The sequence below is a fragment of the Pavona decussata genome, unplaced genomic scaffold, assembly GCF_977016875.1.
Source record: "Pavona decussata unplaced genomic scaffold, jaPavDecu1.1 SCAFFOLD_53, whole genome shotgun sequence".
NCBI lineage: Eukaryota > Metazoa > Cnidaria > Anthozoa > Scleractinia > Agariciidae > Pavona > Pavona decussata.
The window spans coordinates 2,460,859-2,470,888 of record NW_028145475.1 but is presented as its reverse complement, the minus strand read 5'-3'; the positions used below and the strand labels follow the sequence as shown (position 1 = coordinate 2,470,888).

General features: G+C 41.4%; 1 protein-coding gene across 1 annotated transcript in view; it reads left to right on the top strand.

Annotated features, from left to right (window-relative positions):
- The window catches only part of LOC146480457 (protocadherin-like protein), a 43,061-nt gene extending 36,676 nt beyond the window's left edge, over positions 1-6,385 (top strand). The window contains exons 16-19 of the mRNA XM_085109628.1: positions 445-687; positions 1,757-2,360; positions 3,070-3,282; positions 4,252-6,385. Coding sequence (XP_084965754.1) covers positions 445-687; positions 1,757-2,360; positions 3,070-3,282; positions 4,252-4,916 — 1,725 coding nt within the window. The 3' untranslated portion in view covers positions 4,917-6,385. The remainder of the gene's footprint in view (positions 1-444; positions 688-1,756; positions 2,361-3,069; positions 3,283-4,251) is intronic.
- The last annotated feature ends 3,645 nt before the right edge of the window (positions 6,386-10,030 follow it).

Below are 10,030 nucleotides of genomic sequence, written 5' to 3'. Positions count from 1 at the left end.
GGAGCATGTCGAAATGAACGAAATCACTGTGAAACTACTAAAGGTAATGAAACATACTTTCAGGAACACAACTTACAGTTAAGCAATAAGATTTCGCTTCACCATGCAATATCAATAATTTTGATGGCATCGAAAATGGCGGAGGCTGACTAGGGTCCTTTAAGGTACAGTAAATCGGAGTTGATTTTCTTCGTAAGTCTTTGCAAAATGACATTTTTTTCTTGGACAGTTGTGAAAAGTAAGGCACCGCTATCACTGTACTTTATCCTTATCTTGGAGCTAGCGTCAAGGGTGGGGTGGGGTGGGGTGGAACTTTTAACCTTTACCCCCCCCCCCTCCCCCCACCATCTCTTTAGGCTCAATATGAACGCCTCCTGATCGGGCCATTTTCCTTATTCCCTTGTTCTCACCTGTTGACATGCGTGATGTTGTTGGTAATTGTAGGTCAAGAACCATGTGTTACGGTACATCTTCCGTCTGGGTGACCGCATGAAGATTCTGAAAATCCCACAACTGAACGTGACGGATGACAAGTACCATACCGTGATAGTAAAGAGGGAAGGCAACCGTGCTAGCCTTCAGATTGATTACAATGGTAAAGTGGAAGGAACCACGGGCGGCCTGCACAAACTGCTCAACATGGGCGGAGGAAGCTTCTTCACTGGTGGCTTACCTAATGTCACTGAGGTTTGTTATCATTCACTTACCAATACTTTGACTCGTTGATAGGAAACAATCGCAAATTTAACTCTACGAAATGTAGCCTCCAACGCAGTCGTTTGTCGGGAAATTAACGTACGCCACCGGCAGCGTACTGTTCAGTGGCTTTCAGAACTATAGATTTGACTCTTGGCAAGGTTGGTGCAGAGTCTGGAATTCTTCAAAAGTATGGAATTCTGGAAACTAGTTTCCCAAACCTGGAAAAAGACTGGAAAAAATTGATAGGAAAAAGACAGCAGTTCTTTCAAAGCTGCAACAAGTGATCTTAGGTGCCGCACATGTGAAGAAACTTTAGTTTGTTACTGACTGAAAATCACATCATTATCATGTATTATCAGGCTTCAAATATACCATCATATTTATTCCAAATCTTAACAGTACACAGGGTGTTTGTCGTATGAACTTAGTTTAAAGGCCTTAGCTCCCACGAGTCTCCTGTAGCTCTGTGGTAGAGCATCCTAACTAGTAATCGGAAGGTCGTAGGTTCGACTGCCATTGATAGAACTTGAATTTCCTTTTTCCGATTATGCCTGTGTCGCTGACTGAATAACATGCTATTCTCGTGTATTAACGAGGCTTAATATGTACCATTTATCCCATTGCCCATGTGCCACACATGGACAATTAAATTCTAACAGTATGCTGGATGTTTCGACATGCATCTGGTTTGGTGGCCTAAAAAATCCGAAGTGGTAATCGGAAGGTATTTTTTTTGTCTAAGTATGCCTTTGTCACTGGACAGTATCAAACGTTTAGTTGTGAGGAAAATTTTAGAATTCGCGGTTTCCACGCTTCTTGGTTTGCCCACAGCTGTGCACCCAGAAAATGTAGTTGATTTTTCAGAACACGTATGCTTCAGCAGCAAATGTTTCGTGTGCGCTCAAACGGGGAAATCTTTTTCAATACGGTGACAATGCTCCCGCAACAAAGGTTTCTTCATTATGAGGTTCCTAGAACCACGGTACAAAAACGGAGAATTGTAATGGTTTGTAATGATCAAGGTGATCACTTGAGATTCATTTATCTACTTTGTTAGGTAAGAGTCGTAGAAGCCTTTGTAAAGAGTGGTGGAAACGCAATCTTGCGCACGGCCGATGGCAACATCATCTCAAGCGGTTTGGGAAGTGGATTGACAAGTTATAGCTACTCCAATGTAGCGTTCATGGGTTCCTTGATAACTGTTGGCTCCAGTGGACAAGTTTGGGTGTCTTCCGCCAGTAGCGCATCCGTGAAAGTTAAATCTCTACGAGGGATGAGAGCAGTCAGCGGATATAGTGGCAAGGTGTATATAGCAGGAACTGGCCAAAGCACACAAATTGGTGGAGGCTCTGTTAATCTCAAAGTCATAAGAACTAGCTATAGTTCAAGTGGTAAGGTCAGAATTAGTTCAGTTAAAGTTTCCGGTGGAATTGGCGGTGCAGGTGGTGCTTCCGGTGGAAGTGGAGGAGCAGGTGGTGGTGGTATTGCTTCTGTTGGATCTGGAGGTACTGTAACTGGAGCCACTGTTTTAGGAGGTGCCGCGTCCATGGGTGCAAACGGAGCAATCAAGAGGTATGGCTCTGGTATCACAGAGTGGACTATTCAGGGTGCCACCACTAATAATAATGCACAAGACGTCGAGGTGATTGGAGATTTTGGAGGTGAGTGACGTTCTGTTAGTTCATTTAGTCACCCTTTGTTTACTGAAAACTCTGTCCTAAGTCTAAATCGTTTTACTTCTTTCTCCTTATTTTGAAGCATTTTCTGTAAGTTTCCTACACAGAATACGTAGAAATCGACATATTGTCTAGCAAAATGTAGATAGACTGTTAACCGTCCCCTATTTTCTCGTGTGATTGTTGAGATCGAACTGCCGCGGGTAGAGCGCCAAAACTACATTTCCCCCCGTCCCCACTCCCGGCCCCTTCGGATAGTTTTTGCACTCTTTCCTCTCTTCCCCCCCCCCCCCCCGACCCCCGGGTAGTTTTGGTACTCTCCCCAAGTGGCGTTCGTCATTACAAACCAGAATGGCGGTAGTTCAATCGAAGCATACGATCTCGACAATCACACGAGGAAATAGGGGACTGTAAAAGGGCTAAACTGCAGAGAGAACTCAACACTTTCATTTTGGCGTGTTCCTGTATCACCACAACTAACACTGAGTTGAGGTTTGAATTCACCTTCATCAAATCCAACCTTCCCGATTTTTGTCTTGATTAGAAGGTCTGCGAACAAGTTGTTTTTCAATCCGCCTGCTGTTAAGTTCTAGCATGTTTCCTCGCCTTTATTTTCTTAACATGGTGCAGTGATACGGCATTCGCAATCAGTCGTATGACAACTAATCTTAATTGTCGCCCCATTGTCTTTTAGGTTGCACTGCATCAAACAGTTACAATGGTATAGATTTGGATGGCGATCCCTCGGTAGAAGCACGACGTCAGAATGTCGAGTTTCCCTGTCCGTGTGCTACAAACGAGTGTAAAAACGGTGGCACATGTGTCAGCGCGGCAGTGCCTTACTGTATATGCCCTCCTGGATTGACTGGATCCAAATGCACAGTATACGTCACGGAACCAAGACCAGGTTCGTTATATATCAGGATGTTTTTTGTTTTAAGGCAGACAATCATGGCCTCTTGGTCAGGGATGTTGCAAAGAGCCAGCTACCTGCGAATTTCACTGTCTGAAAGAGATGTTATCATCGGCTGAAATTTCAACAGAACACAAATACTTGAGGGCTGGCGAGTGGCTTGACTTCTGGGACGAGTTGCATAAAACTTAACCCTTTCCCTACCGAGACCGAGACCCACTATAGTGGGTCCTGAACTCATAACGTGGTCAGTATTTGCTCAATTACAGTGACATTTTGTCAGTACATTGGGCTCGGAAAGATCTTTGCATTTCAAAAGAAAAAATGGTACCCTCAGGTATCTATGATTTGGTTTACCACCCCTATGATTTGTTAAATATTTTCATCTAATGCATTTACAGACTCTCACATATCTCAGAGTGTTCTATGCATCAAAAGCTGCAAAATAAGCTACAGTTTTGAGGTATACCTATTATATGAGTCGATCTGTGAAATTTTTTCTCGTTTTAAAACCATTTCTATCAAAGACGTGACTTCCTTAAGTTATCTTGATTTTAGAAATGAATTACACTCATCAAGACCTTTCAAACGGTATATTACATTAGCAAGCTGGGTTTTTCTTTACCGTTTTCGAAAAATGGGCCAAAAAGCTTGGTAGGGAAAGGGCTAACGGTGGGCGTAAATGCTATCGTCAGACGTTAAAATACTGAATGTGACTGGGATGAAGGTCTGGCGTTAGCAGTTACGCCCGACGTTAAATTTTATGCAACTCACCCCAGGTCTCCATCTTTACTTAAAGAAGACACAACAAAATGCAGCGGGAAGCTGTAATATTCTTAATGGTTTCATGCCACGTAATTTGGTGTTAGCGTCGGTCGAATGCCCATTCTGTAGCCTCGTAATGTTACTTTTTTCCTCCAGATAGAAATGTTTGATGTACGTTCTTTTTTTTATTTTACCCAGGCCAACGACCAGGCAGCAGATGGGCGAACCCTGCAGTCATTGCGTGCATTCTGGTCATTATCTTGGTAATTTTGATCATCATCGCTGCCGTGCTTCTCAAGCGGCGTCCAGAGCCCACTGTTGTGGCGGTAGTCGAAGATGGGCACGTTCACGACAACGTGCGACCGTACCACGACGAAGGCGCCGGCGAGGAAGACAACTTCGGCTACGACATCACGACGCTTATGAAGTACACATATGTTGAGAACGGCATTGCGGGTACAGGCGGCACTGGTTACGGCAAGTTTAAGGACGGCGCCAGCAATGGTGAAGAAGAGTTCACTGTAGCGGAGAACAAACCTCTTCTACAAGGAGCGATACCTGGTGCTGGCTTACATCACGGAGTAACTACAGTTACCAAGCGGCGAGTGGTGCATCCAGACAGCATCGACGTCAAGCAGTTTATCGACACGCGTGTACACGAGGCCGACGGCGAGTACATCCTGTCCATTGACGAGCTCCATATTTATCGCTATGAGGGTGATGATTCTGATGTGGACGACTTGAGTGAGCTGGGAGACAGCGACGAGGAACCGGACGAGGAGGAGGAACAGGAATTCGCTTTCTTGCAAGAGTGGGGCAGGAAATTCGACAACCTCAACCGCATTTTCAACGAGGAAGATTAATTCTGGTTAGCTTGTAACTACCGTTTTGTACATAACTCGACTTCTCCAGGAATAAACCGCAGCTGTAGTATAACAACTTACGTAAGCAGCGGTTTGAGATGCAACCCTGAGTTTCTTAGTGCAGTTGACTTTTAAGAGACAGTTGCGAATATCGGCAAATCTAACCGGCATCATAAGCAACCGTCGCATTTATGAAGTACTCACGCTGTTCGATTTGACGGTACAATCAACTCCATAGCTTTTAATGGACTCCTCCGTAAGTGACGTTTCTCTTAAACTAATATGTGGAGTTGCCTCTGATTTACTTCAATCATTCCATCATTTTGAAACGGCTAGTGTCTGCTGATCCCCTTAGTTACCCAAGTTTGGAGTTGACCGTACTTAAAAAAACTGTATCCCAAAGTTGTAGCTCCTGTGCGAGGGTCTGGAGATTTCTTATCACTTTTAACTCGCCTCCTTAACGGTGCTCCGGCAAATGGAGAATTTGTAGGCACCGCCCGTTAACGGGACGAGTGTATGCTTTTAGAAAACTAGGACCTTTTTACTGTGAGCTAAAAAATAACATTGTACATTTGTTTTATAGCCGCAAGGCGTTTAGGATCGCGAAAGTCTGCTCAATGTTTCTAGGTAGAAGATGAAACTTTTCCGTAAATTGTCATACTTAATGCTATCAGAATTTTACCTTCTTAGCTTGTTTGGGTGGCATACGAATATGATAACGTATATCGCTTTCATGGAATGTAATAGGCATAGTTATGATTGAAGGTATAGGAAACATGAAAATGCTTTTTAAGGGTCTTTTAGTGATTGAAACAATGCGCGAGGTATAGTATCGTTTTTTAAGGGGCGTGGTCATATTTTTAGTTATTACTTTATGTGGCCTTTTACCTTTTATTTTTATGGGTATTTTATTCTTGTGAGCTGTTCGTTATTACAGGAAAAATATCCTGATTACTTTCGAGCCAGACAAGAATAGCCGAACTGAAAAATTGTGACCTCTCCCCTTGAAGTTAATTTTTATAAAAATTGTAAAAATTTTGTTTAAACTAGGTCTTCTTAGAAATTAGAAGCGGGAAGCCGGACTTTCAGATACGAAAGCGAAATATGGCCTGCGCTGAAACATTTCACTTCAGATCAGTTCTTGGGACCGAAATGCCGCAGGAAGTTTTGAGAAATGGAGTGCAATGTCTTCTGGCCGGTTTTCGCTTTTCAGCTTGTTGTACAAGTTTTAAAGCTCTTGCTAAGTGTCATTGCTTGCTTGATTAGCTGCGTAGTCGCGGATAATATTGAACTAACTTTTTACACTTGTTGTAAAGTATTTTACGATTTTTGTTTTTATCAAATTTTGTTTTTGTTGAAGTAGGTAATTTTTTCCAAAGTAGCGTAGACTGCTAGCGAAGATATTTTGCTAAGCTTTTTAATAAAAGGAACTTGTTAATAAAGAGTATGTTTCCATTAAAAATACGAAATGGTGGTGGATTATTTCTGTTTGTGAAAACACGCTCGTTAATAGCTCGCGTGCGCTGGAAGGGGGAGGAAAGACGGCAATCTGTCGCATGAGCGAAGCAAGGGGAGGGCAGGGGAAAAGAAGCCTTATCCCCTCCTTGCGCTCCCTCGCTTCGCGCTCGCACCCGATTCTCCACTTTCTCGCTGCTTTCACGCAGTCTAACTCACTAAGGAAGGTGCCTCCTAATGCCGAATTATTTTTGCGCAGTTTATGACGGCAGACGCGATAGATTACAAGAAAAAACCACGTCTCGTTTCCCTCGAGGGCATTTATATGTATATTACGTATTTTTGCAGAAAAAAAATGAAACAAAAACGCGTGTTAGGAGGGCGGAGCACCATCGTGTCTAGCCATTCAAAAAAGGGATCTTAAGCAGTGACGTGAACGACGCCAAGGAAAACGTAACGTAACATCATAATAATAATAAATAATAATAATAATAATAATAATAATAATAATAATAATAATAATAATAATAATAATAATAACATTTAATGAGGGGGTCCAACTCGCCAAGGCGGTTTCAGTGGAGCCCTCCTAACCTACCTAAATGCATCAACTAACAAAATACAAAATAGATAAAAGCAAATATGTCCCTAATAGCAAAAAAGTCAAGTTATCGAGTAAAAAATAAAATCAAGGTTTAAAATTAATCAAAGTCTTTCAAAACAGTTTTCAGTTTTGCTTTAAAAACAGATAAAACATCGGCTTCCTTTAGGTCTATCAGAAGGCTGTTCCAGTCTTTCGCAGCTTTGAAAGTAAAAGTTTGTTTACCCTCAGTTAGTTCGAGGAAGAGGCAAATGAAGATCGTTGGAGCGTCTTGTGTTATGGGAATGAACAGCATGATTTCTATTAAAATTAAAGTCAAAATCAGTCGACCCAATTAGGCATTTGTGGATTGAAGTCTAACGGTGGAAAAAACGTCTCGTAGAGAGAGGCCTGACATCCTGTGCGTCTGTCCTCTAATAGATCATAAGTGAAAACCAATCGAAATGCGTGCATGATTTAGCTAATTACATAATTAACAAATAGATTCCGTGTTGCCGTGCGTCTGTTCTGAGCAGTAGATCACAGATAACGTCAAAATGTGGTAGGAACGGCAACATGGAGGAACATGGAGTCTCTTTCTTAGCTAGGGGCCAATTTGCTCATGGGAATTTTGAAAGTTATTGTAAAAAGAGTTTGGTCAATACAACAACTTTTCAGGAGCTGAATTCCAACGGGCGGCTTTCAAGTTCATAAAAAGAAGAAAGTTCACGTTCTGTTTAAAACCTCATATTTGGTCATTTCACTTAACTTGTCTTGCAAGGCCAGTGTTTGGCTAATTGTCTTCGAATCGTCGTCGTCATTGAAAGGAGACTCGACCGGGAAAAAGCAAGGATTCTTGGAATTTGAGCGGACAGAATGCAGAAAATAAATGCCATGGTATTTCAACTTTTGTACAGATCCTTCTTTTGAGTCAACTAGAGGGTTGGTCTTTCTTTGGTCTTTTTTGGCCCATAAAGGGTTGAATACCAAGCATTTGTTGGGAATGTATTTCACTTAATCAAATAACCCCCCTCAAACGTGTTTGAAATAAATAAGCCCCCCCCCCCCCCCCCTTGGGGGTGGGGCTTCATAGAAGATTTGCGGCATATAGACATTCGGAAACGCTTTTAAGTTGCTCGGTTTTGTGTTAATTTCTAGACAGCCTTTGGGTATGAGCCACCGCACGCTGATTGGCTCTTCCACCTTGTTTAACAGAAACGTTTCTCATTGTAACTAATAACGTAGGTGCTGGTTTTGTAATAAATTTGCGCGCCCCATTGGCTATGATTTATGACCTTCTCGGCATGGCCCGATTTCGTGAAAGTTATCAGAATTTCTTTTTTCAACTGATCAACGGAACACCCACTCTAACAAGGATCTGTAGTGTTGTTGGGTGGTCTCACTTTTGGCGTGGTCTGTGCAAAAAGATTGTATCTTGCTATGAATTTATAAGCGGACGCTTAGTAATACGAAAGGAGTATAAAAACCTATGAAGCTGACAGTATATGAGTAGCCCGGCTGAAGAAGCTGAAACAGACAATTTCTAAATAAAAACTTCCTGGATCAGGTATTTAGAGTACATTCCTCCCATCTTCTGGAACTGCGGACGACTTATCGCGGTGAAGTGTCAGTTATCTATGATGAGGATTATCCATCGCTTTCTACCCCCCTTAGAGCCTTTTTTTTTTTAACCTGTTAGCGTTATCTTGTTGAAATCAGTGAGACAATGGTCCTGTCCTTTTCATAAATACTGCCGCAGGTGACTGTTTGGTTTTAATTGTATTCGTCTTTTATTTTGGGTCGAAACCAGAGAAGCGAGAGAACAGGCGAGTAAAACTGAGAGTAGCATGGGTTATTGCGCACGCTAATAAACTATTGTTAACGATGGAAAGTTCAAGAAGAAAATTGCTTTACTGATTGAATTTATCTCGGCGAATGTTATCAGATTTTGTTTTCGTAAATTGATCAAGAAACCTGGTATCTCCTTTCAACAACTCAATTAGATGTACAGCAATACGTGTCATCTGCAGCAATTTTATTCTGTTTCTATCTCCTTTTCTGAAACTCAGAAACTGTGTAAAAAGAAAGCGTTGACCAATGACAGATAAAATATATTTTAAGTCGTTCGTGCTTGGTTTACATATTTGCATTTTTAAGCAGTTTTGATTCGCTTTTTATCTGAATCATTTATCAGCATTTTAATGAAGACAGTTGAAAGAATGTTTTTTTTCATCATTTTTTATCATAGGTGTTTGCGCCATGCTCTTGGATAAGAGTGTTTTTCTCGTTATTTTGAATAAAAAAAAAAGGAAATAGTGTCTTTAATTTTTAGAATGATTTCCGTTTGTCCTTACGTCAAGCGATGCTAAAGACCTGCCTGAAGCCGTTTTAAGTCTCTGCAAATATCAAAACAAATATCGATATTTTTATCAACTGGTTAATTCCGCCGGCGATAAATGTTTTGAAAAAGTACGCTTTTTTATTTACCAGTTTGCAGGTTAATAATCTAACTATAGCATACTGAAGACCTGTGAAAAGTAAACTATTCATGAACCAAACGCCGGACACGATACTTCTGTACGACCACCTACGATTGTACAGTTAATACAGCGAATATATCATGATACTCATGATACGAATCGTTAAGATTTTGATTAAAATAATAATTGGAGAATTTTTACATTGCAGAGAAACGAACCGACTCGGCATGAGACCAACAAGTATTTAATGCTACGCTTGTTTGTTTGCTATGCCATTAAACTAACTGTTGACGAAGGAATACCTAAAACAAATTCCTAAAAACTTGGAATAGTTAAAATAGCAGTTTCATAACCTTGTCAAGGATTACAAATAACAAATGCGTTCGACGTGGGGGTATTTTGAGAGAGGTTATCGTTGAACCCATTCAAACATTTTTGAATGGGTTTTGAAACAGCTGCCCGCGATGTAATTCAGGAAAGCTGTCGCGCGTTACTATTGGTTTCCGAGTAACTGAGAAATTAATTGACGCCCATTCACAGCCAATGTAGGGCAACAATGGTTTGAGTGTTTTTCCCAGAGACGGTGAATAGCGCTTTTG